At 43.6% G+C, this 27,416-nt stretch overlaps 2 protein-coding genes across 2 annotated transcripts; both read left to right on the top strand.

Moving 5' to 3' along the window:
• The first annotated feature begins 3,695 nt into the window (after positions 1 to 3,695).
• Positions 3,696 to 17,155, top strand: LOC121850446 (vegetative cell wall protein gp1-like). Its single transcript, XM_042342249.1, has 5 exons — positions 3,696 to 3,877; positions 13,700 to 13,812; positions 14,483 to 14,561; positions 16,148 to 17,035; positions 17,118 to 17,155. The coding sequence occupies exons 1-5, from the start codon at positions 3,748 to 3,750 to the stop codon at positions 17,153 to 17,155; spliced, it is 1,248 nt and encodes a 415-aa protein (XP_042198183.1). The 5' UTR covers positions 3,696 to 3,747.
• On the top strand, positions 16,850 to 21,812 carry LOC103182499. The gene is made up of 2 exons (XM_007899554.2): positions 16,850 to 18,307; positions 20,300 to 21,812. Exons 1-2 carry the CDS (start codon positions 17,163 to 17,165, stop codon positions 20,379 to 20,381), a joined length of 1,227 nt encoding a protein of 408 aa, XP_007897745.2. The 5' UTR covers positions 16,850 to 17,162; the 3' UTR covers positions 20,382 to 21,812.
• Positions 21,813 to 27,416: the final 5,604 nt, after the last annotated feature.

Genomic DNA, 27,416 nt, shown 5'->3' with positions numbered 1-27,416 from the left:
GTGCAACTGGCTGCTGCGTTTGGCCCACAAAATACACAGTCACTCCACTTTGCAGTACATCCTGTGAAGCACTTTGAGACGACCCAATGAAGTGATAAAGCGCTATATCAAATGCAAGGATTATTATTATGATGATTTAAGGCATTATGACCAGTTGTTCTCTTGGCAAAGATCTAAATTTCCAAGATTTTGCAGTGAAAATGAAAACCACAAAAAAAAGTCCTGCCTTCTGATCCTTAATGATCAATCACATAATAATAATACTACTAATAATAGTGTTTGTTGTGGTCGCACTGCACAGTTCAGAGCAATCGTCTTAGTTTTTAGTGGTTCCCTTTGCATTATCTATCGTGTCAAGAAAACTGGTAAGAAATTCCATTGAAAAAACATCCTGCCTTCAATGCATTTGGGTTATAAAAGTTGCTTAAACAATGGAAATGTTTGCATTTTGCACATTCTTTTCTAAACATGCTATCCGGATTATACATTCGGTGGAATGGACGCACCCTTTCCACCTATTGATTGAGTCAATGAAATGATTTCTGTGATGGGAGCAGCTCACATCCTTGTCAATCTCAAGTGCAAGTAAATGCTGGACAATAAGTTTTGGTCCAGGGTTGACGGTGCCAGTTGTACTGTAGTTCCCCTCCTGCTGCCTTGCTGAGAGAAAGATACCCCATGTTGGGACATGGAATCTAAGGCAAGCTGACACTCCAATGCAGTTGTATTGTCGGACGTCCAGGTGGATGTTAAAGATCCCACGGCGCTATTCAAAAAGACAAGGGAGGTTCCGTCTCCCACTGTCTTTTCCAAAAATCCCCCTGATAAAATTGCTCACTCGCTCTCCGGCTGTTTGTGGGACATTGCTTTGCGCCACTGGCTGCCGGGTTTCGCTCACAAAAAAAATACACAGTCAATCCACTTTACATTGTGATCCTGCGAATCGCTTTGCGACAACATGAAAGGTTCTGTATGAAGTGCAAGGATTATTATTTATTATTATACTATTATATTTGCACATTTACAATTGTACTTGGCACAAAAAGGAAATAGTGAAGCATTAAAAATCCATATGTGAACCTGGACAGTAAATATTAATAGGATATGGGGGGGTTAGGGGGGGGGGGGGTGCAAGGGGGAAGAAAGTCCTCAAGCACAACACAAAAATACCCTCTCTTTAGCAGAGGTCATTAGATAGAAACTCAGGAGCAGGATTCCTGGCTGATCTCCTCCACCCCCACCTTAGCAGACGAAGCCCAGAGGTCAATTTGCGGCCCCTTCTCTTTCCTAACTGAGCAGCTAATTTCTTAAGATTGTTTAAAAAAAAGGCAGGTCTGAAAGGCAGGTCATTTTCAAGTTAGGGAAACGTCTTAACACAAACACTGTCTCACATTGTTCAGATAATTGGGCTTCACAAATACCGACGATTCTGATGTACCGGACTTGCTACATTCCAGAAGTACTTTTCCGAGAGATTGTTGGGTAAACTAGATAACGCCTGAAAAGCCACCTCCCATTTCACCTGCCTCCCAACTGAAAATAGTTGGAGGATGCCGTCAACTCTGAATATAGCTTCTAAAAATCTGTCCCATTCAAACACAAGTAGTTGTGCAAGATTTAGATTTTTAAGTGGGATCAGGTACATTTTGACGGACGTGTGAGACAAACACACAATAAGAACTCGACTTATTGTGTTATTAAAAAAAGCACAAACGCGGAGGAATTTGTTGGCTTCATGTCAGGAAACATTAACCCAAGATGGATGGAATCACTGGAAGTGGATTGACTTGGAAACCTTTTCCACTGGGTGGAGGAGATCTGATACAGGTGTTTAAGATTCTGAAGGAGCGATGAGGCAAACAGACCAAAACTATTTAGTTGTAGAATAGGTTTACAAGGGCTGAAGCCTCAAGGCCAATTGAGAGCATGCTTGCCTTTGGGTCAGAAAGGTTTGTGGGTTCAGGCTCACTCTCCGTTATGATAATAAAGTGTTGGAGTTCAAGTGGATCCCACCACATTACAAGGTGTCCACAAAGTCCTGTTTCACCCCACCCCTCTTTTTTTTTACACACACACAGTGCACTGATCAATGACTGAAACACGCGGAAGAATGGTGATAATTGTATTTAGAACTACTGCGTTGTATTCAGTACAAATGCGTTTCGCTGTATTTAGACGTCCAGAGGATCTGTCGGTGTGCGTGTGTGACCGCACCATTTTAATGGCAGATAAATCCGTCGTCATGTTTGGGGCCACGTTTTCCGTAACGTGGACGGAGCGAGTGAAGAGGCAAAACCCACCTCTGACAACTTGTTTCAGCTCCAACCGAAGTCTCGTATCACTGTTTTGTAACGGTGGGGGGGGGGGGGGGGGGAATAAGAGGACTTTGTGGACGCCCCCTCTTATTGATAAGTGGAGTCCTGTAGCTCAGTGGTTAGAGCACTCGCTTTGCAAGCGAGAGACCTGAGTGCAATTCCAGGCAGAGGGCGAAACCTTGGGCAAGTTTCCTTACTCCACACAGAGCCTAATAATAATCCCTCCAAAACCAAAAACAATAATAAATTGGTCATTTTCAATCCACGACTGTTTGTGGGACATTGCTGTGCGCAATTGGCTGCCGCGTTCGCCCACAAATATACAGTCAATTCACTTTACAGTGTGTTCTGTGAAGCGCTTTGGGACGTCCTCCCGACGTGAAAAGCGCTATATCAAATGCAAGGATTATATATTTAAGAGAAGCGTCTCTACTTATTATCTGCGCAATGATAGTCCAACTGGATGGACTGTTTGCTTGGTGCCATGTTGCCGGATGCAAAACAGCTGCCTCATTTGCCTACGAATGCGCAATCACTATGCTTGACAGCAGATCCCAGGGACGTGCTTTGCAACGTTGATACACACACCGTGTTATCTAAAACACAAGCGTTTGTTATCACTATTATTTCCAAATTGCATCCAAAACAGGTTACCTTTGACCACGTTTCTACGGTCGCTTCTCTCCTCTCGTGCCCCCCCCCCGGGCAAGGCGCTGCATCAAAAAGCCAGGATTATCATCTGTTGCTATTTATTTTTTTGATATCATAAGAGAAAATATACGTCGACAATCGAGAGGGGAGAGAGAAGGAGAGAGGAGAGAAGAGAAGAGAGAGAGGAGAGGAGAGAAAAAGAAAAGGCAGACACTTAAAAGCAAAGCATTTTTTTTTGGGTGGGGGGGGGTGGGGAGAAACAAAAATATAATATATATATATGTATAATAAGATGAGATTTAATGAGTAAATGTTTTATTTCAGTGGGGAATCAATTGCAAACGAAAAACAGGTGGGATTTTTTTTTTTTGGGGGGTGTGGGATGGGGGATGTCTGACCAGATCAGAGTTGCCTTTGATTGCAGATTTCCTCCATATGTATATATGTATATATAATAAATAAATGCATTATTAAAAAAAAAAGGGCTGGTTTTACCTGTTGGACCTGTCAGATGAGGTGCAATGCGCTGCTGTGTTGCTATGGTTAAGGCGGAGGAGGAGTTGGACTGTTCAGTGGAGGAGACACTCACACAACACAACACACAACACAACACAACACACACAGAGCTCTCCGACTGCAGAGGGAGAGAGTGATTGAGAGGCAGTGATGGAGTGATGAGCAGCGCCTCTCTCTCTCTCTCTCTCTCTCATTCTCTCTATCTCTCTCTCTCTCTATCTCTCTCTCTATCTCTCTCTCTCTCTCTCTGTGTGTGTGTGTCGCGATGAGGAGGTCCGGAGGCAGTGGTACCATCAGCAAACTTTTTGGGCGAAAAAGTTCTTCCAATTCGCTCTACGCTGCGACCCCTTCTGCGGGCGGTGCGCTCACTGCACCGGGAGAGATGGCAGAGATGGGTGAGTGGGTTTGGGGGGTGAGGGGGGGGGGGGGGAGGGGTTTGGTTTGGTTTGATTTGGTTTGATTTGATTGATTGGTTGAGTCAGAGGCGACCAGAGAGGGAGAGAGAGAGAGGGGGAGAGAGGTTGAGGCTACTGTGCAATGCAATGAAATGAAAGGAGTGGAGTAAGATTGAGGGAGGGAGGGAGAGAGGGGTGGGTGCTTGGGTGGGTGGGTGAGAGGGAGGGAGGGTGGGTGCTTGGGTGGGTGGGTGAGAGGGAGGGAGGGTGGGTGCTTGGGTGGGTGAGAGAGAGGGAGGGTAGGTGGGTGCTTGGGTGGGTGAGAGAGAGGGAGGGTAGGTGGGTGCTTGGGTGGGTGGGTGAGAGGGAGGGAGGGTGGGTGCTTGGGTGAGAGAGGGAGGGAGGGAGGGTGGGTGCTTGGGTGGGTGGGTGAGAGGGAGGGAGGGTGGGTGCTTGGGTGGGTGAGAGAGAGGGAGGGTGGGTGGGTGCTTGGGTGGGTGGGTGCTTGGGTGAGAGAGGGAGGAGGGTAGGTGGGTGCTTGGGTGAGAGAGGGAGGGAGGGTAGGTGGGTGCTTGGGTGGGTGGGTGCTTGGGTGAGTGAGAGGGAGGGTGGGTGGGTGGGTGCTTGGGTGGGTGAGAGAGAGGGAGGGTGGGTGAGAGAGAGGGAGGGTAGGTGGGTGCTTGGGTGAGAGAGGGAGGGAGGGTAGGTGGGTGCTTGGGTGGGTGGGTGCTTGGGTGAGAGAGGGAGGGAGGGTAGGTGGGTGCTTGGGTGAGAGAGGGAGGGAGGGTAGGTGGGTGCTTGGGTGGGTGGGTGCTTGGGTGAGTGAGAGGGAGGGTGGGTGGGTGGGTGCTTGGGTGGGTGGGTGCTTGGGTGGGTGAGAGAGAGGGAGGGTGGGTGGGTGCTTGGGGTGAGAGAGGGAGGGAGGGTAGGTGGGTGCTTGGGTGGGTGGGTGCTTGGGTGAGTGAGAGGGAGGGTGGGTGGGTGGGTGCTTGGATGGGTGGGTGCTTGGGTGAGAGAGGGAGGGTGGGTGGGTGGGTGCTTGGGTGGGTGGGTGCTTGGGTGAGAGAGGGAGGGAGGGTAGGTGGGTGCTTGGGTGGGTGGGTGCTTGGGTGAGAGAGAGGGAGGGTGGGTGCTTGGGTGGGTGGGTGCTTGGGTGAGAGAGAGGGAGGGTGGGTGAGAGGGTGGGCACGGATGATTGTTAAAAGGTTCATCGTGACGTTGTTTGTTTTCGCCTGATCGCCACGTTGCGAGGTCGCTCCGAGCTCTCCGCCGGAACGTCCCGTTGAGTGCAACCGGCCGCGTGTTTCGCGGGACGAAACTGCGCCGTCCGGTCCCGCACGGCACCGTCCCGCGAACAGTGGCGGATTAAGCGACCGTGTTACCCACCGGCAGGTTTCGGGTTGAAATGAGTTAACTCTCCTCTTGTTTCTGGCGGTGGAGCAAAGCTGTTTTTTTTTCTTTGAAGGTTTTTCTCCACCCCCTTCGATTTCAAAGCTATAAAATTTACTACCGTCCTTCCTCGATCCCTCCGCCTCGCCCCCATCCTTCCCCCATCTTCAGGTCACACCTTGGACCTTCCCCCCCCCCCACCCCCCGCCTTCCCCCCCCCCCCCCCCGACTTGGCGTCTCGCTCCACCACTGCCAAGCGCTCTGGGGCACCACCACCCTGCGTGAGGGGAGCTGTGCAAATGAAATGCAAGTTGTTGTTGTTGTTGTTGAGGGAGAGAACCAGGGAAAAAGATCCTCAAATGAGCTGTTGACCCTTATTCGGTGGCTAAAGTCAAGGTGAACTTGGCCTGATTCTAATAATAATCCTTCCCATCGCTTCTCATGGTATTTGCATTTGAGGTCTGTCTCTTTTTTTTTAAAAAAAGAGAGAGAAAAATTCATGTGACGAGTTACAGATATAGAATACGACAGAAGGTGAAACTAGCTGGAAGGAATGGGTGGACACATTCAGCCCTGAGCTCGCAATCTGGGTTAATTTCCTTTCTAGATGACGGGATTCCTTACATTTGACCTCATGATAATTCATAACAAGCATTGCATTTGTTGTAGCACCTTTCGTTCCAAGACAACGCTTTGCGGTTATTGACTGTAAAGTGTAGTGATTATTTGTACGGAACGTGGCAGCTAATTTGCGTACAGCGACGTCCCATAAACAGATAAGGTGATATGGCGCCTTATCGCATTTGCCACCAGTCTCAAAGTCTTTCACAAGCTTTACTGTGCGGCGTTAGTGGCTGTGTATTTTGTAGACGAACGCGGCAACCAACGGAAGGACAGGAACATTCCCAACAAACAGCCGTGAAGTGAACAGACAGGTTTTTGTCTGGAAGGATCATTGGCCAGGGACGTCGGGAGAAACAGCTTTCTCTTTTTCAATAGTGCCGTGGGATCTTTAACATCCACCTGAAAAGCAGAAAGTACCTCGGTCTAACCTTATAAGATATTTCTCATCAGGATCCTAACTCAGAGTTTAGAGCAATCTTCAAAGTGAACTTTGTGTCTGGCATATTCGTAATTCCACAGTCTGAAACTATCCATCATTTTTAAAACAGATTGGCTACTCATATGATATATACCCCCCAAAAAAAAACCTGGTGGTTTAGTTCCAATTTGGCATTAAATTCAGTTTGTTTTTTTCCCCTCTCTCTCTCTGGCTGGTAGTTCATGAGATGGCCTCGTTTTATGCTGTGGGGGCAGTTTCATTGCTCCAATGGGAATCTGTGCCTGTTTGTGTCAGCTGTGCTTTAAATATCTCTCTTTGGATAACAGAAAAATGCAGGAGATGTGTTGAGGAGAGATTGTGGGCGGGAATCTGAGCTGGTTCAGGGTAGGCACTGCTGGCAATCGACTGAGGTTTTGCTTGAGTGTGTGGGCTTTAACAGTGGAGTGTTAGTTATTCTATAGATTGCTTATGAATTGGGACGTTCTTTCAGACCGAGGACATACATACATACATTTGGTCTAATTCAGAGTCTATAATAATCCTCACCCTTAATAAAGTCTTGTAATGTTGAAACATCTCAAAACGCTTACAAGCACAGCAAGGTCCCGCAAACAGCCATGAGTTGCATGGCCAGTTAATCTGAAGTATTGGTGATCGGGACACCAGCAAAAACACCCTTCTCTTTCCAAATAGTGCCGCAGAGCTTTTACACGCACCTGAACAGGCAGAGAGGGCCTCGGCTTAACGTCTGATCTGAAAGACGGCACTTTTGACCATGCGGGAGTTTAACTTAACCGGCTTTCAGTGTACCGAAACGAACGCTGGATGAAATTAATTTACAAGTTAATCCAATACTATATGTCGAGTGGAAAATGAAAATTTCTCAGGAGGATAAGAGGCGTTTACACAATATCTGACCTAAGATCTAGCTGCTCTGAGCTAATGGGGTGAGGGAATGCCTTCAGAAAAGTACTATCCCTTTGTGTGGTAACAATATGTGAAACAAATCTGCATGGGTGTTGGCACTTGCTCAATGTGGCTACTCAGTTAGACAGCCACACAGTACAGTAAATCAATATAAAGAAAAACAGATTGCTAGGAGCCAGGTGAGTTACTTTATTCCTTTGTCCTTTTAGTAATGCCTAATCCTTTGTGTAGTGAATGAGGATTGGATTCCAGTAAGCTTTAACCTAAAGGCTTATTCAGAAAATGGAAGTGACAGTTTTAAGCAGTGCAGACCATAACACAGATGCCCTCCAGGGTCACCAGAAGTTAATAAAGCATTAGATTAGTCATTACTCCATCTATCGGATTAGCCACGGTTTTTGTTTCAGCTAAAGCTAATTTGCCTACAAAATACACAGTCACTACACTTCACCTTACGTCTTGCTGGGAAATGGTCTCCAGACATGGAGGTGCTATTTCATCAGCGAGGATTATTATTATTAGGATTATTATTATCTGCTGCTAAATGTCCTTCAAACAAGCTTAAGTTAAGGATGACATTTACTGAAATGTGCGATAGATTTTAATAGACCCTAAGTGCATCCTCCTCAATTCAGCTAGATTTCTTCCCTTCCTCTCTTCGTTCTCCCACCATTTCCCCCCTCCCCGACTCGAATGCAATCTCCAGATCAAGCAGCTGACATCTTGTACAGCTCATCATACCCGTCTCTCTCTGTTCTACACGCTGCCTTGGAAACTAGGTCAGTCTACAAACGGACAGCGATGGGCTCCGAGAGCTTCCCAAAGCTCACCTCCGTTAAACATTCTGATTCCCTCGGCGAAGCGGAGGCTGTACTTAACTTTTTANTTTTTTAACCTATTGCTATATATAAATACAGCACAGAATGCTACATAATTAATTCGGCAGATTATTAGCAATTTGACACAAGCGAATCTTGCCCGTGGCACATTGCTCCAATTGTGCCGTGTCTGCAGAACACGAGATCAGAACTCATCTCGGCTTACACCGTTTGCCACTGTGCTGTTTTTCACGAGGGTATTTTTTGAGGGGGAGAGGGGGACTTTTTTTTTCAGGATAAAGCTCAGTTACATAAAAAAAGGGTCGAAAACAGCAAAACAAAAGTTAAAGTTTGACCCTGAGTTTTGTTTTCAAGAATGATCTCATCGACCAGGGGATAAAGGCTGAAGTTTTGAACTCCACCACTCCCAAATATTCTGTTTCTGCAATAAGACCTCACGAACCAGGGCGAGTTCCCTGTTAATTCGTCTCATAAACTGTGGTGGGAGGGATTTTTTTTTATTGTCACTTTATAAGTCATCTGAAGAAAAAAAATCCTCTTCAATTCAGACAAATTTCTAATACCACTCTTCAATTTTTCTCCCATTAAACTCACTGCATGTCAGTGTATTGAGACAAAAACAGATTTGTAAAAGTATGTGTGTGTGTGTATATATATACATATATATATATATATCAAAAACTTGATTTAAACATTGAGTGAGGAATATTTGTGATTAGGCACTTTCTTGTGAAAGCAATCATATTACAAATAAATTAGAATAACGATAATAATTAATAGTTGCATTTCATGTAGAGCCAGCCTTATCATTGCCACCATCAATATCTCGAACGCTTCACAGGATATACTGCAGAGTGTAGGTGAATGCACGAAATACAATACTTAAAACACTATTAAAAAGAAGAGTTAAGGAACCGATTAAAATAACTAACATGGGGTTGTGGGGGGGATTAAGAATTGGATAAAATGGACAGGAATTTAAAATGTGAAGGAGTTGGGATGAAACCAAGTATAAAGAAAACTGATCCACAATTTCTTTTTAAAAAAAAACTTGTTTTTATTTAACAGCTTTGACCTGTGACGAATTTCTCGAAGCGCTTTTTTTAAAAAAAAAAAAAAATAAAGCCCCTTAAAATTTCAGCAGGTACGAAAAAAATAAAATCGTGATAGGGAAAATATTTAAGGCAACGTTGGATATTTTTGCCTCGAGCCAAGTTATAAATCTGGTCAGTTGATTAATGGACCATTGTCTGAAACTCTCAGCAGAGTCTGATATAATGCCAGTCATTATGCAAGCCTTAGAGAATGGAAAGATCCCCAGTTATGGTCGGCCACATGTGTGATATAGAATTACAGATGCCTGGGAGTGAGTGATAAATCTGTCGGCGTGTGGGGTGATAAGTTCATTATTATATCAGGGTAGCATGTAACACTTCAACCTACATTATATTCACTGCTGCGTTTCGCCCACAAAATATACAGTCATTTCACTTTACAGCCTAGTCCGTGAAGTGCATTGAGACATCTCAAAGAATGCAAGGAAGATTATTATTATTATCGTCGTCACTGTTATTAACGCAAAAAAAAAAGCGCCTGGCAAACATTTCAGTGTGGGAAGGAAGAAGTCTTTAGCACGTCTCTAGGTTGCGTTGGTGAAAAGAAAGTTTTCATAGAATTATACAGCACAGAAGGAGACCTTTCTGCCCATTGTGTCTGTGCCGGCTCTTTTTAAAAGAGTTTGTCCAAACATATTTTCATAAAGACCTTGTAAGTGTTTAAAGCACGAGTTTTGGTGGGGAGTTCTTTATGCTTGCTGGACTGTTGTCTATAAACAACCAGCTTTAAAACGTTTAACAGGCTTTAGCTGCTAAACATTGAGTCCTGTAGCTCAGTGGTTAGACCACTCGCTTTGCAAGTGAGAGACCTGAGTTCAGTTCCAGGCAGAGGGCGAAACCTTGGGCAAGTTTCCTTACTCCACACAGAGCCTAATAATAATCCCTCCAAAACCAAAAACAATAATAAATTGGTCATTTTCAATCTACGACTGTTTGTGGGACATTGCTGTGCGCAATTGGCTGCCACGTTCGCCCACAAATATACAGTCAATTCACTTTACAGTGTGTTCTGTGAAGCGCTTTGGGATGTCCTCCTGACATGAAAAGCGCTATATCAAATGCAAGGATTATTATAAACAGGAGATTTGTAGCTAGCGGAGTTAAAATATTGGCAAATTCTCTTTTGGGAAATGCTGCTTAACTCGTGTGTCAGATAGACGGTGGCCACACGATGAGTGAGCTGGATCTGGACAGCAGTTAAATACGAGCGCAGGTAGATTGTGTTTAGGTTAGGATCATCTGAAACGCAGCCCTATTTGCACAAGGTATTCCGTGATCACAGGGGAATTCCAGTGCAGAGATGGTTTACGTATGAGGAACCCTCAGTCAGTCTGTTTGGGATTTTTTAAGATGCCATGTTTGCCTACAAAAGTTCACAGTCGCTACACTTTACAGTAAATACTATGACGCATTTTGAAATGCCTTCCTGACTTGTTATATCATTTGCAAATAGTATTATAGATAAAATTGTTCGTTCACTTGCTGCTTCGAATTCAAGATCCTCACCTACAAGGCCATTCACGGCCTCGCTCCCTCCTACCTCTCCGACCTACTATTCCCCTACTTACCTGCCCGTATCCTCCGTTCCTCTGGCTCCGGTCTGCTCCACATCCCCCAGCCCAACCGCCCTACCATCGGTGGCCTTCAGCCACTCAGCCCCAAGGCTCTTGAACTCCATCCCCCAGTGCCTTCGCCGCCTCCTCCCTTTCCTCCTTCAAGGCCGGTCTCAAGACATTTCTCTTTGACCGAGCCTTCAGCTCCCCTCTCGACTCTCTACCCCCTCCTCGCTCCCTCCCTCCCTCCCCAGACCCTGACCATTTCCCCACTGCTTGGGTCCCGACCCAACTGTCCAGCGCCTTGGGACGTCCTCCCGACGTGAAAGGCGCTCTATAAATGAAATGTTGTTGTTGTTGTTGCTTGGATGTAAATTGTAAATTGGCGTTTGCCTACAAATGCAGTCTCTGAAGCGCTTTGAGACGTGTCGACAACATGATAAGGTGCTGTATCAACTACAAGGGTTATTATTCTCTATATATTATTTATTATCAGCTGATTAGGAAAAGAGATCAGAGAAATGGAGCAGTTACTCAAAGCTTAGGAGCCAATCATTTTGCTTTATTTACCATTATATTTGTACTGTTTTCAAAGTACAGTCCCGATAAAAAAAAATTATACAAGACATTTATTTCAACGCCACAGTGACTGTATCTATAATGTAAATGGATGAGAAAAAATCCTTCACTGTACAATCATTTGCCCCGGTTATACAAGCAATCATGTTGAAGTTGTTAAATAACAACCATCTTATCACAGTTCGGGTTTATGAGAGAATTATCTCAACGCTAACTTCCTGCTTCTGTCCGTGCCAAGCTAAGAGGCATTGTAGTTAACTTCGTTTGAATGCAAATTGCTGCCTGGTAAGAATGAGATAGAGCATTACGTTTATTGACCAGTTTCAGTGATACCACAGGGCTCGATTAGCTTATTGCACCCAACATGCGGCTGAAAACAAATTGCACTCAAGGCAATTCATTTTAATGTTGTGCGAATAAGACACGTATCTTGTGAGACACTCCTCGCTTATTGTCTGAATTTATTGCTGCCGCAAGTATTGCACCCCCATGGTATATGGGTCAAATGCTCCCTCGAGACACAATTTTAGGAGCACAAAATCTATCATTATTGTGTGTCTCTCACAGTTGAGGTTGCGATAAAGTCCCACTGAATCATAGAGCACAGAAGGAGGTCATTTGGGCCATTATGCCTTTGCCGGCTCTTTGAAAGAGCTACCCAACTAGTCCCACTCCCTCGCTCTTACCCCATAGCCCTGCACATCTTTCCTGTTCAAGTACAAATTAAAAAAAAATCACATTCCCACCATTATGGCTTTAATGAAGTCAAACACTGAGTTAATTGTACATCTTCCGGCTTCAACAATCATAATAATAATAATAATAACAATAACAAATTACATTAATATAGTGCCTTTCATGTCGAAAGGACATTCCAAGATGCTGAAGATAATCCAGTTTTCTTTAGATGAAGTGCGTTGATAAAAGGAATTTTTTTTTTGAAAATATATATATTTATTTACAAACACAATGTACAACATTCTGTTACAATTCCTCCCCTCATCGTGCGCGCACGTGTTTACCGTACGTACGTTTTCGGGCCGCTCCCTGGTTGCATCTCGAGCGTCCTTCTGTGTGCCTTTAGGTTTACTTCAGTCCGGTTGTTTGTTTATTTTTTATTTAATTTTATTTTTCTATATGTTTATTTCAGCTCGTGGGTTGGGCCTTGAGCCGGTTCTCGCCCCCCCCCTACCCCCCATCTGGCCTTTGCCGTTGGTTGAGCCAAGCTTCAGCTTGTCCCTCGGTGTATAGCCCCTGAACCTAGCGTGCGCGAGCCTGAGCGCAGGCCCTCGCCATCCCCTCGTTCTGCCAGAAGGACATCTGGTTTCGGGAGTGCCAAGGGCCTCCTTTGCCGAGTTTATGATCCTCCAGGCGCACTCCATGTGGGTTCAAGGTAGAGAAAGGAGATCCGGTGGGACGGAAGCAAAGCATTTTGCATTGAAATGCAGCTGCCTTTCATCAACGCAAATACACTTCCTGTCTGCTTGACAATCTTCTTTATGTGAAATAACCAAATAAACATTGGCTCGGGACCAAGAGAAACAAATTCAGCGCAAACAGTTTCTCTTGCTCTCTTGTAGGTGTGGGAAGGTTGTTGCTTTGGGTGAGTGAATCAAAACAACTGAGCGCTAAAAAGTTCTTTGCTTGCGATCAGGAAGAGAGTGAGGCTGAAGATGTCGATATTTGCCAACTTATAATAATATTAGTTGGAGGTGGGGGGGGAGAGGCAGAGATTTCACAAACACGGGTTGCAAAGGGGATGCTTGTCATTGATCGAATGGTTACCTGGTATTCTGAGTGTTTTCATTTGTAGTGTGAAAATGACGGCATTAAGTCCTTTTAGTATTGGAAAAGGAACGACTCAACGTGTCATAAGCAAACAACACTTCCTCCTTGCTTGCTTATTTGCTATCAAAACATTTTCCCCACATAGAGAGTATTGGCAGCCATGCATGTAGTGTGGGTACGTTACAATAGCCGCCATGTGTCGTGGGAAAGGTAGGTAGCAGCAATAAGGAAATGTACGTTAACAAGGAGTGGATGATGAAAATCAGCCCTTCGCTCCTTCCGAACCCTTTTCCCCCTAATTTTAAGGTTGAATGCTTTAGCGTCTGACTGACCCAATAGAGGGAGAAAGTCACCCACTGTTTCGTTTGTGGTAAGCATGCAAAAAAAAAAATCACCGTAAAGTCACTCCACCAACCTTTTCAGCCTCCAGAGAACATTTCTGTTTTGTTCTCTACTTGAGGAATGTTATTCACATTGGGTTTTTTCAATACAAAACCTGTGACGACCTCTTTCAGAGCTGTAATCTGCATTTGCTGAGATCCAATGTCATGTGTTTTCTTTTGTTACAGGAAAACTGGATCAGATTCTCACAGCTAATATGTTCAACGACGAGGCGATGAATAGATATGTAGATTCTGGAACTGCGAGGGTGAAATCCAGGCCCACAGTCAAGCTTTCCATTGTACGGTTTGATTTCTTTTACGGTGTTTGACAGCTAAACTAAACACACTGACTAAAATTCTACCACATGGTTTGAATCTTTGAAGTCAGACATGAAATTAAGCTTGCTTTTGGCGCAACGCCTTTCCCATTGGGAGGACGTCTCAAAGAGCTTCGCGGGAGTTACTGTAAATTGTAGGGACTATTTTGATTAGCCGATCAGCAGCTCCACAAGTAGCCGTGAGTGAGTGACCAGTTGGTTGAGGGCTGAATGCCATGTATGGAACTACACATGATGTTAGTCACTCCTACGTGGAACTGTATGTTGGGTTACTTCCCCTGTAGCTGAACAGGTGTCTTTCTGCTCTATTGTCTAACATATAAGTGATCCAATACAAAGAGGGTGATGCAACCTCTATGTGGTTGACCTGAAACTGACAGCGAATTGTGGTGTGTGTGTGTGTGGTGTGTGTGTGTGTGTGGAAGGAGGAGTGGGGGGGGAAAGAATCTGAAATCGACACAATAGTGACCACATTTTCATTGCTCTGTCATTTATCAATGAATTCACTTGAATTAAAAAGAATAAATCGCTGCATCAAGTTTTAAAGTTGAAATGGGATTGCGGGTGCAGGTACTCTATATGGATGATTTTTAAAAAATGAGCAAACGGATTTATTATTTGTTTTGAATAGCCTCACCATGACCGCCCAGAGTTTACTGTGCCCGACAGACTGATGATTTCTACCATCCCGAGAGTGGCTATGAATTCAGGTATAGGTGGAAACCGATTCAATAACAACTTTCAAAAGGGAATTAGAGAGATACTTGAAAAGAAAAAAATTGCAAAGATACAGGGGGAAAGAGTGGGGGGCGTGGGACTGAATGGATAGCTCTTCCAAAGACCCGACACAGGCACGATGGGCCGAATGGCCTCCTTCTGTACTGCAATATTCCATGATTCTGTAATTCTACCACATGGTTTGAATCATTCGCTTTCATTCAGAGAGAATGTTTGCTGAAAGCAATTTTCTTCTTTTCAAGTACCTCTCTAATTTGCGAACCAGAGTACTGGAAAGATGATTAATTTGAGAAGCTGTATTGAAGAGAAGTCATTTATAAACAAAAAGAAATTCAAAAAGCACATCTTGCTGGGCTCTTGCCAACCTGCGCCTAATACTCTCCGAAATTTGGTAAGTAGGATGAATCCCTCCGGGGGAGAGAGAGAGAGAGAGAGAGGGAGAGAGCGTATCCCATTGCAACAATCTACCTTTGGAATTTCCGCGTGTAAGTGGGATGCACAGAATTCTCAGTCTAGTTTGGATATTCTTAAGCACGGTGATGGGTTTCCGCATGAATCAGACACCCAGCTGACCAAAAAAACATAGTACTTGAGCTGCGTAGCTATCTAAGACTAGAACCCAAACCCGTGCGCTAAGGACTTGATGCTACAGTGAAAAATCAATCCCTTTTTTAAAAAAAAATAGATAAGGAGAATTTCAGATCACATTTATGACCAAAATGAGGGGGGAAAAAAAAGGTGAGGCCTTTACCAGCTTTGTGCTTTATCAGGTTAAAGTGCCACTGTCGACTTACATAAGATATCTTATCGATGCATTTATTTTTAGATCGTCTTTTCTTTTTGATAAGGAACATTAATCAAGCTAAGTGGATGTTTCTGACGTGAAGAAGCGTAAGGGTTAAGTAACTATGGTAACGCGCGAGTCACCTCAATTTGCCATGTATACAATCATTGTCAAAATTGGAAAATAGTGAGATGGAAAATGGATCAAATCAGCTTGAGTGAATCGTGGAGTGTTTGTTGGTAAAAAGCCTTCTGTGAATAAAAGGCAAGACGAAGCATTGACACTTGGACCTTGAAGCTGAATGACTTGGCAATTGTGGCTTGGGTCCTTGACTACCTCAGCGTAGGAAGGATACTGTACCTTGCCAAGAAAGAACAGCGCTGTGCAAGGCAGGGTGACTTCGAGAATCCAAGAGGCAAAGAGATATGGGCTCCTCTTTTTGTTGTTTTTTCTTTAAAAAGCATTTTACGCAGGGGATTTGCGTAATTGTTTCAGCTCAAACTGTCCACGTTAACCGAAAGGTTCCAAAAATCAGTGGAACTGGATGTAACGCAAAAGATGTAGAATGAAGAGAAGCGAAGAATTCGGGTTTGAATGATTTCGCGCCCAGGGCGAGACGGGAACTCGGTTTAATAAAAAGCAGCGTTCCCCCCCCAGCGAACTGGACTAGACGTTAGTTTAAGGTGTAGCAGGTAAAATGAAAACATTTCCATTTTGTTTCTCTGCTAAGGCTAAAGAGTGGACACTTTTATCAACTATAGTTCTGTTCTCCAGGTTACAATGTAAAAGACAGTGACCGCAAACCGACTGCCTCTACTCTTGGGAACTATGGACAAGGTGGCTTTGTGCCTGACTACCCAGATGACGACTGGATCCCACCACCCCCTTCAATGGCTCCTCCACCACCCCCGCCGATGGCTGCTCCGCCACCGCCTATGCACGGCGCCATTCAGAGTCCTCGCTCGCCCAACGCCTTTTATGAAATGTCCGCTCCCCCGCCCCCAATGGTTGCCCCGCCTCCCCCACCTCCAGCTCCCAACACGAGAGCCCAGCCAATCCTACCCCCCCCGACCTACCCCCTGCCTGACACCAACTCGCTGTTGCCCCCGAGGATGATTCCTCCAGCACCTCCTCTAGTAAAGATGCCTCACAAACCTTTCGAGATGGAGGAGCAGGTTCCAAAAATGCCTCCACTGCCTCCTCCAAATATGCCCCCTCCAGGTCTCCCACACAGTCATTTTCCTCTGAAGTCTTCCCTGCAAGACGAGGTTTCCAGATTGCGCCCGATCAATCGCCCCAAGAATGCCCCGCCACCCCCTCCGCAAAGGCACATCCTCCAGCGCCCTTTCAGTCTTCCTCTGAAAGACGAAGGTTTGCATCCTCTGCCTTCTTCCGCGACTTTCCCGACGAAACCTATGGCTTCACAGGTCTCTCTCGCGAGCCACCGATCCTCGTTCGCTCCCGAACCTTCTCCCCTTTTCCCAAACTCTTCAGTCGCCTCCACCTTCAACCCTAAGGCGACGGCCAAGCTCTACGGGTTCTCCCCGAACGCCAATAGTTCCGAGACGTCGAGGGCCAACCGACAGAGTAAAACCAAATCCATGCTGATCATGCAGGATGCCAACGAATACACACTGGACTCGCAGGACAAGGAGGCTGAAGGTCCAGCCGAGAGCAAGCTGGAGATCAGTTCAACACTCCCCAAGCCACAAAAACCAGCCCGAAAGAGCAACCCCTGTTCCAGTCGAAATCCGAGGAGAGCAAGGGATCAAGCACGTTTGATTCGAACATGCTTTCCAAAACGCGTCCTTTTCTATACAAGGAGGGAAAAAGTGAAGTGGACGCAGACTTGTCCCTCCAGCAGCTCTCTACAGACAGAGCTTCTGATTCCAACAGCAATCGGTACGGTTTCCAAGGTGCTGGAATAGGATACGGGAGGAACAGAGCCGAGGAGGAGACTAAACCCTCTGCAATGCTGGATTCCGAACGTGATGTACCGGGGTTTCCATACTCCAAGCAGTTGGATGATGAGGTGGTTAATAAGGACAAACATTTCGATGCAGCTCTAAGCACTCCCAAGTCGCCTTATTCCTCTACGGAACTGACGCCCTCTGACACGTGGAAGAGTACTAACTCACGTTCACCACTGGACTTGCTTATGGCCGCCAAACAGAGAGATGCTAAAAGGAAGAGTCAAGTTCAACAAGAGAACAAAGGATTTCAAAACCACATCAATTCAGAGGCCCCAGGAGGCACTCAGTACAATAAGGCAGCGATCACAAACACCTTCCGCGTCACACCGTATCACACGGAGCAGAAATTGACTTCCTCGGTTTTGGTAAAGCCTGAGTTCAACGCGATATCTCACAGAACTGAAGAACGAGAGATGGCCAAGCGAGACATGGAGACACCCCTGTTTTTGATCCCGCCGCCGCCATCGTTCAGCGACGAAGGGAGTGAGGACTTCTCGTTCAAACCTCTGCCGCCTCCCTTGGAGTTTTCTAACCGCGAGGATGACGGAGTCTCTCCTTCCCAACCGCAAGCCAAAGTAAACGGTAGAATGGCGATTGGCAGGCCACCTGTTGATTACCACTCGACTCCTAACCATTACAACGGCCCAACCGACGGAAAGTCCTACTCACCCTATCAGCGAACGACCAGTGTCGGATCCTTGTCCTCGCTTGCCATGAGTTCGGACAAAACGAGACCGTTGCTGGCCACAAAGCCCACGTTTGTCCCGAGCAGAGGATCTCCACTACTCTCCAATTCATCCCCTCCCCATTCACTGCCGATGGGTAAAGCATACGCGCAGAACACGCCAAAGATGGACCATCAGTCTACTCAGCCGTCCGCAGACAAACTGGGAGGGGAGAGCAGAGTTATTGCTGAACTGCAGTCTCACGTAGACACCAATTCTACCCAGGATTTGAAAGGGTGAGTTCTCCGCACCTCTTTTTAAAGATTTGAGGGATTTGAGCGCTCTTTTAAGACTTAGAGCAACACATTCAAGTGGTTTATACACAGTTTTCTGACCTTAAAACCACCCGTTGTTAGTTGATTGGTGAATCGCTTTCCGTGGGAGTAGTAATCTTGTCCCCCCAAAAATAATAATAATTTGGTCACTCAATCCACAACTGTTTGTGGGGACGCTGCTGCGCGCAATCGGCTGCCGTGTTTCACTCACAAAAATATACAGTCAATTCACTTATATTCTGTGAAGCGCTTTAGGACGTCTCAACAACGTGATAAGGCGCTACAGCAAATACAAGGATTATTAATGCCGTATTATTATTTCGAACCTGAGATTGCATTGGTCATTTTAATGTCGCTCCCTCTTGTTTATTATTAATTACTGGACTTTTTTTAAATTGATCTTGGAGATTTTATAGTGGTTTCCTGGTATTAGAGCTTTTCTTAACGCTAGTGCAGTTTTGTGGGATGTGGAAAGATACTGAGCGTACGTAACAAGCACTTAACTGTGTATGTGAATTACTTTTGGAAATTGCTTGATTAAGTCCTATTTTATACCTAGAAATTCTCGATTTCTTGGCTGATGGAATCAATTACGTAACTCCTATTTCAAGTTTATTTGACAGTAAGAAATAGTTACAAAGAATAGTATCTACTGCATAGAGTAATAGATGCTAAGTATAATGTATAACTCTATATAGAATAATGGATAGAATTGGATGGAATTACTGAGTTACATTCCTCCAATAGGTTCTGGTAACCTGAACCTTTAGATTAAAGGCTGAGCTGTTATGTACATGTTACCTGAACCGTGAGATTATATTTTAGCCTTCAATAGCGGACAGGCAGTTTATATAAATGCTTGTGAATGTGTGAGTGAGAATGTAACTTTCCCCTTCCAATATGACTTAGAAAAAAATTGATAACTATGGATATTAACAGCATTAACTATTAAACCCAAAGCTAAGGGGCAAATTAAGACTAAACAAAAATCTTTCCAGTCTCTTATGGGATGCCCCCATCCTTTGGAACTCCATCCCACAGTCCCTTCGCCCTGCTCCCTCGCCTCCTTAAAGGCACATCTCAAGACCCTCCTCTTCGACAGCACCTTCGACCACCCAACTACACCTACCCTCCCTGCCCTCCACCCCTCCTGATCCCAAACCCCTGCTCGTGTCCAAATCACCGACTGTCCAGTGCCTTGGGACGTCCTCCCAGTGTGAAAAACGCAGAACAAATGTAATTTGTTGTTGTTGATCCTTGATAAGTGTCACCTATAAACCAAGTTGAGAACTAAAGAGAGATCTGGACAGTTTTCTGCATTTATTCCATTTCAATTCAAATTACAATCATTGCATTTGAGACCTCACAGAGTTCACTGTAAAGTGCAGTGACTGCATAATTTGTAGGCGGTAATTATTCTGACAAAAGGTAATGCAGATTATGGTGGAGGATTTGCAGAAGGGTGTAGCAAACGTGTTTTTAAGCAGCTGAATGATTAAGAGGGTGTGTTGTGTAACAGCTTAGTGCATAAGTACAGGTGCTGAGTAGGCTGTGAAAAGCAGTGTGGTGTTGTCTTAAATGGCTGATCTTTCATGGAGTGCAAAGATATTCGTAACTCTCTCGTGTTGGTGGTAGAAAAGCAGTAACTAAGATTTTCAAGAGCTGACCTCCCAAACAACGACGACGACTTGGATTTATATAGCGCCCCTCACGTGTTAAATTACAGTAAATTCTGTGAAGCGCTTTGAGACGTCGCGAAGATGTGATAATAGTAATAATCCTTGCATTTGATATTGCGCGTTATCAACTATTTAAAGCGCTCTGAGGCGCAATCCTGCGTGAACGGCGCTATGTAAACCCAAGTTGTTGTTGTTCAGCTTGATGTTCAGACGTTTCTGGTTTGAAATCAATATACCGCTAATCAAAGGGTCATCTCTTTCTGAATCTCTCCAGCTCTCAGCGTCCCCAACATCTTTCATACGGTAGAACGTTCACAGTCCGTCCTGGTGCAAAGCAACCCATATCCTGGAACTGAACGAGGAGATGGTTTATACCTCTCTTTTTATATATAAAACAACAAAGCCTTTTCACAAGGTACAGACTGAATCCAACTCAATCAACCTTGGTGAGGAACATCAACCCTGCATTTATTTCCAGGAAACAACCTTCTCAGCTACTGAACTTCCACAAACCGCTCCCCTTTGCTTGACCGCAGCAGCACTTGTTACAGGTACACAAATACCCCAAATGCTCAATGTTCTGGACAGAGGCTTCAAAGGCACCAAATCGCATGTTGGAATCCATTTGTTGGTTATGTTTATACACTCGTCAGACTTTGTTTTTAACGAGTATGCCTGTTTGAATTTTAAAAAAGCTTCTTCAAAGGTGATTTTGTTAGAATCAGTGGTTCTGCGTTGCACAACATTGCAGCAACATAGTTCCAATTCCATTTCAACCTGTTTTTAAAATCCATCTTGATTTCCTGCTGCCTGCAGCATGAGCCTGTATGAGAAAATTCAGCGGCTTTCCTTGGCCTTCTTTTGCTCTCCTCTCACTGCCGCCTCCTCTCTGCATCATGACATTATACAAGCTTTCCTTCCGACGCCTCTTTAAGAATTTAATCAAAATAATTGTGGCGAGCTGGTTGCAGCAGAATTATTAAACGAAACGTGGAACAGTGTTTGATTTTGTTTTCCATTGGAAGAATTGTTACATGTGTGGGTGCGTGTATGTGTCTGTGTGTGTATGTGTGTGTGTGTACATATATATTTTGTGTACACAGTATATCTCAACTATTTTGATGCTGGAAATCAGTTCAGTTTCCTCTTTAAGTTGTGATGGACAGTTAGTAAGTGAGCCTGTTGTTACTCAATATCAAACAATCTCTGGAATGGTCATAGGATTGATTTCAGTCTTCAGACTTGTGGTTGACAAACACTGACCTATATGATATCTCTGTCCTACCAGTTGGAATATGATATACTCTTCTTAAAGTACTGATTTACTTGGAATAAAGTAACTTTATTATAACACATTGGATCTAATTATATGATCCTCCGTATCCAAACCTGCCAAAGTAATCTGCTCTTTTTATGCTCTGTATTGTAACTCCTGTGTAACAATCAGAATGTAGATCTCTTCTTTGCGGGAGAAAGAGATCAATGAAGAATGCTTAGCTGGCTATTTTGTAATTTACTAGGTTGAATGTGAGAAATTAAATACTGTATTTGTGTGTGTATATATTTTATATATATATATACACACACACGCAAGGCATTCAATTTTTGAATGAACTGAATTCAGGTTAAAGTTTAAGGTACAAGATTTTAAATTGCGAAGAGGATTTTGAACAAGTAGCCCTAATGTGTATATTTCTTTCCCTCTTGTAATATATACAACCAAAGTCTCTGTGTTGTTCAATTTGGTTTTAATGTCCAAACAATAAAGAAAAACTCTGTATTGTAAAGAAGCAGTGGCCTGAGCTTAATGATTATGTACTGGATTCTATTCTAAATCAGAATCACAAGTGACAAGCCAATTTCAATGGAGAGTAGTACGAAGTCAATGATCAAGACTGTGTTAATATCTGACCCAAATTGCGGTAGATTGGATTGTGTTCAAAATAAATTGAGCTTCAGAAATCCCAATTGAAGAGACTTGAACCCGTTGCCATGGGAGTGGGTCCTCTTCCTTAGAATGTATGTCTTTTTGGGCTCTTCTTCTTCCACAGCTATTTGTTTCTTGGAAAATAGTTCTCCGGGGATAAGAACAGTCTTAGAGTGTGCCAACTCCAGCTGTGGTTCGGAAGTTAAGTCTGATTCCCCAACCCCATCAGCTGGAAAATGGTGCAGGACATATTAGAACAACAGAAAGGGTTTGAACTGGGCAACAGACTAATTTTACCCGCTGAGCGAACAATCTTGCAGGTATTTGGGCCGTTCACTTTCATGCCTGGAGTGAAATAGCTGCCTCATTTGTCTCCAAAAAAAACCCAACAGTCACTACACTTGACAATAACTAATGTAAAGCACTTTGAAATGTGTCAATAAAATGAGCGAGTTCTTTCTTTGGTTTTGACCCACGATTTTCGGGACCGAAAGGTACCTGTTCCCTCCTTGCTTTTTAAGCAATGCAAAGGAATAGGTAAATTCTTGTTTTTCAATGAGCGCTTTGTTTCCTCTTGCAAGTCAGCAGTGTGTTTTCTTTTAGCGTCACTTTCGTGTGCTCACAGCCTCACCCATTTCCAATTAAAGCGGCAAGTGGAGGTGTCTTGGTAACTATAACAATGGGGCAAAATAATAAAAAGCTTTTGTATGAAGCTGATTGCTGACTGTGAAGATGAGGCCATAAAGATTAGCAAAACGGTTTGTGTTCAAATCGTTCGCATAAGGTTCATCAAAAAGATTTAAAAATTCTTGTGTTTCAGATTGGATCAGATTAGGGTTATATTTAATAAATGAACATATGATTATTATTTGGCAGTAACCAGTTGAGGACAAAATCTCATTATATATCATTATATTCTCCCTTACAGATCAATGTATCACTATCTGCTTCTTTGCCCTTGCACTTATATTATGTAGCTCTAACCCACCCACTACACGGCAATAAAAAAGCAAGCGAATGCAGGCGGTGACTCAAAGGATACACTTAGAAACCTAAAGTTTCGATCTATTGGTTCCAGAATAATCCTTGCATTTGATATAATGCCTTATAACGTCTTCGAGACGTTTCAAAATGCTTCACAGAATACACTGCAACGTGAATTGACTGTATACTTTGTGAGTGAAACACGGCAGCCACTTGAGCACAGCAGTGTCTCACCAATCGCCTAACAACTGGGTTCCTACTTACTGCTGGGGAAACAGAGTGGAGTAAGGAAACTTGCCTAAGTTTTGCCTTGGCCAGGAATCAAACCCAGGTCCTCTCGCTTGTGCTAACCAATAAACTACAGGATGCCACATTAACAGGACTAATGAACTGAATTACAACTGTTGGCTTGGCTCAGTGATAGACAAAGATGTTTCTCCCCTCATGCTTTTAAGCTTCCCACTATTGTGCTCCATTCTCATGGCGAAGAGCTGATGTATTACAGAGCTGCTCGGTTGCTAACTGCTAAGATGTGTTGATGAGCTTTGCAAATTTCCACTCTAAAACTCCCCTGGTCCCCTGACTGAGAACCAGTCTCTCACCTTGTGGAGAATTGTAGTGTTGAGCTTCCTCAGCTTGCTCTAAATTCTAGTTCATTAGTACAGCAGTGAGCCGCCTAAACCTAACAAATCATTTGCATTCATTGCTATCGTTTTTTTTTATATGGGATCCATATTTTTCTGGTAACATTTGGTGACTCCCTGAAACTTATTCTGTGCTTATAAAAGACACAGGTCGTGAAGTTTAAAATACACTGGCTACGCAGTTTGCAAATTATGTAATCATTATTTGTTTGCTTTGTGGGTGAATTTCTTAACACTCAAAGTGACCTTTAGACCTACTACTTTTCCAGACCATTTAATGATGTGGTAAACAGCAGTAGGTTTCATTTAACTTTTTTTTTATTATTCTGCCACTGAGGAAAGAACAGGTTAGAACTGCGCTGTAAATTAATTAGCTGGGGAGGTGAAAATATTACCTTCTTTCCAGCTTACGTTGACTTGTCACACACAAAAAAACTATAGTTTAGGCTGGCATTTCAGTTTGGTACTGGGGTATTCTGAATTGCCTGAGGTGTTTGTCCTTCAGATGAGACATTAAACCGAGCTCTTATCTAGCCTGTTCAGGTGAACCAGGGTTGGGTTTTTGAAGCGTGTAGTTTGTGGTAGGTGAGCAATTCCATATTCTTGATGTCATTGGAACGAATGGGGCAAGCAGGAGATGATTATCATTATCAAAGAGTTGCAAAGAGTTTCGGCTTCAATAAAATGAGGAAACAGGAAGTCCTGTAGAATGCAAGTGATCTCTATCTGTCCTGTGTAGGATATATGAGGATAGGCTAACTTGTCACAAATCTTAAATAGGAAATATTTGATATGTCGATGTATTTAAGAGGAAACAAATGCATTTGTGAGGAAGGGAATAGAGGCATTTGGGAGAGGCTCTTAGGAGGGGTGGACTATAAGTGCTGGCCCGCACAGACTTGGAGGATCAAGCGGCCCGTTTACCTCATAATAACACTCTTATGCAATTCAGTTATATCAATGAAGAAGTAAATTGTAGGTTAAAAATTGTAGGTAACACCTCATTACCAGCTTGCTGATTAATCATTACCCATATGACGAACTTAAGAAATTCTTTCAACAAAATTCTGAGTGTGTATGTATAATATATATATATTTCGTGAAGTATGTGCCCAACCTATGATGAGTCATGGCTTTTGTTTGGCATGACAAATGCACTAAATTGAAATTTATATTACAAAGTGGCTCATATCCTGGAGGGGAAGATCAGACTTCATTTAAAGAAAAAAAATGATGGTTATTGTAAAGGAGGGTAAGTGAAAATATGACTGGCAAGAAAATAATGGTGGGAAAATGCTGTGATGATTAGTTAAATGTCAGACACNTTTTTTTGAGAGATTTCACGGTTTCATCCAATATTAAAATTCACTGCATTCAGACTTTTGAAAAGAGATCTGAGTAAAAAAATAGACTCTTAAAATCTGCTTCGGAACAAAAGTAGAGGCGCTTCAATCAAGAAAAGCATCTTTTTTTTGAGTTCTAATCTTTGTTTAAAAAAAAGTGTTTTTACTTGGGAACTTTTTAACATTTCAATGCTTTTGCTTCAGAATCTATAAAACAAAATGCTTGTGCTGAAAAGGGAATTTGGAAAGCAATTTAGCCTTGTGTGAAAGCGTTGAATGAGTTTGAATTCAAAAATCCCAAGCAGGTTGGCTGGGCAGGTCAGCTTTCAGTAGAACGTGCCTATAGTGCCTCCTATATGCCATTATATTTACTAACTTATACTACCAAAGAAAGGCTGGATCCATTCACATCATCAGATGGATCCATTCACACCTTCAAGACTGAGATGAACAGCTATTTGTTAGGTCAGGGTATTAAGGGATATGGGGCAAGGGGGGGGGGGGGGTAATTGGACTTGAGGTACGGATCTTATAGAATGGCGAAACAGGCTCGAGCGGCTGAATGGCCTCGTCCTGTTTCTACCCTTCTAAGAATATTGAGGATTTCTATTGAGTGTTACAGAACCTTAGTACTTGTCTGAGAACAGAGCATATTTTATAGTCGTTTCCAGAAAGCTAGTTGGGCATTATGCTGGAGGCCTTGCACAATTATTACCCCTTGATCATATAATACTGCAGTGCCCATGGACACACCCAGCAATCTGAACGTGTATTTACGTCTGACACCATTGTAAGATCAATCTCAGTCGCCCTGTAATTTTGCTGCACACCTGCAACAATCCTTTTAATACCCTTTAACAATGGCAACATTGACATGTCCAACCCTACTTGGAGTACTAGTACATTGCGGCAAATAGATGGATGAGTGGAATTGGCACCTGAGCCAAGATGGAAAGATTGCACTTAAAGACTTGGGGGAGATTCTATTGGAAGTATTCAGGATCCTAAAGAGCATCAATAAATCTAGTGTGTTCAGAGCAAGGTACAATTAACTACCCAGAGAGGCAGAGGAGGCATATTGAGTTGTCCAATTCAAGAGGGAATTAATTGGGTATTAAAGATAAATTGTGCATAATTAATTTGTGGGGTATTTAAATGTAATGCTTTTTAAAATGATAGAATGCCGTACAATATCTGTTCAGAGTTTACCTCCACTTGGATGTTGTTAAACTTTTATCATGCTCCAGAAACTGCAAGGCTTTTATCAACCACTTAAAACTGCGCAGGCTGGAGGTGACAGTGTTCTCGGCTCGACCATTCTAGCTCGAGAACACCCATCTTCAGAGTTAATCAACTGAGATTCGGATGAAAAAAAGATTAATTAAGAGAGAGAAAAAATTAAGGCGCTCCCAACAGTGCAGGGAAGGAGGAGCGTGTCCACACGCTAGTCATTAAGACATAAACTCTCTCTCTCTCTCTCTCTCTCTCGTTTTCCTTTGGTTCATGTTAGCTTCCTGTGTGCTGCCAATTAGGTATTTTCACTTGTACTTCTGATGCTCCAGAAATGCTAAAGGGCAGTCACGGTGACGAGGTTTCCATGGCTACACGAGAGCTCTCTGATGGAGAGGGAGCAGATAAGCGTCTGATTTATTTATAAACTGCTGGTGACTGATGAGGAAATTTCAGTCGGGCATTTCTTATGGGTGTGGAATAAGTTACAAAATCTCACATGCCCCAATATAATCAAATTATGTTTTGGGTATACGCACGTCGGGACGCAGAAAGAAATACTTTCTTCCCAGGCCACCGGGACGCATTTATGAAAATGCAAGCCCAGACCCGGCGTGCACTTCAGAGGTCAGTATCGAACCCATCTCCTTCTGCGAGTTTTTTTTTCGTAACACTGACCATTCCATTTTCAGTTCCTGTTCAGTCTTAATATTTTTCTGACAGCGAATCAATATTGCTTCACACCGTGGACTTGTTTTGGTGCGATGCAAAATATTTGGGTTAGTGATGAGTCAGGGAACAAGTACACCATCTGTGGTGTATACATCACATCGCCACCCACCCGGTTTTAAAGGGAGGGGCTCTGTTAATGTCCTATCTCGTGCACAATGCTGACATAACCTAAATCAAGAGTGAGATGTGGAATAACCAAGCAGTCAATTGATGAAATTAACGAATTCAGTGAATTTAACTTAGAAGTGTCTGTGGAGATTTCATCATAAGTAGTTTCTTTTGCGTGCAAATTATATCAGTGCAACGAACGGCATCAGTGTTATTTTCAATAAGCATCAATCAAACTGGGTGTCAAATTATTCCAATGCAATTGGAAACCCCCTTTAAGTAATCTATACAAAATTGTTTGTATTAAATATGGTAGTTCTGGTACTTTATACCAGTGTGTATCACCAACACCAAAATTAATGTCAGGGTATCTCTCAAATAACCTTGCAAACCTTGGTATAGTAGGATACAAAAACAGACCAG

The sequence above is a fragment of the Callorhinchus milii genome, unplaced genomic scaffold (genome assembly GCF_018977255.1).
Source record: "Callorhinchus milii isolate IMCB2004 unplaced genomic scaffold, IMCB_Cmil_1.0 Scaffold19, whole genome shotgun sequence".
Lineage (NCBI taxonomy): Eukaryota > Metazoa > Chordata > Chondrichthyes > Chimaeriformes > Callorhinchidae > Callorhinchus > Callorhinchus milii.
Note: the sequence above shows the minus strand (reverse complement) of the source record. Positions and strands in the feature narration are given on the sequence as shown.

Excerpts from the sequence above, each read along its gene's own strand:
- LOC121850446 (XM_042342249.1), top strand. The coding sequence starts at position 3,748 with ATGAGGAGGTCCGGAGGCAGTGGTACCATCAGCAAACTTTTTGGGCGA. Across the intron at positions 3,878-13,699 it reads GGGAGAGATGGCAGAGATGG|GAAAACTGGATCAGATTCTC; the intron begins GTGAGTGGGTTT and ends CTTTTGTTACAG. Across the intron at positions 13,813-14,482 it reads CCACAGTCAAGCTTTCCATT|CCTCACCATGACCGCCCAGA; the intron begins GTACGGTTTGAT and ends TGTTTTGAATAG.
- LOC103182499 (XM_007899554.2), top strand. The coding sequence starts at position 17,163 with ATGCTTTCCAAAACGCGTCCTTTTCTATACAAGGAGGGAAAAAGTGAA. Across the intron at positions 18,308-20,299 it reads TCTACCCAGGATTTGAAAGG|CTCTCAGCGTCCCCAACATC; the intron begins GTGAGTTCTCCG and ends GAATCTCTCCAG.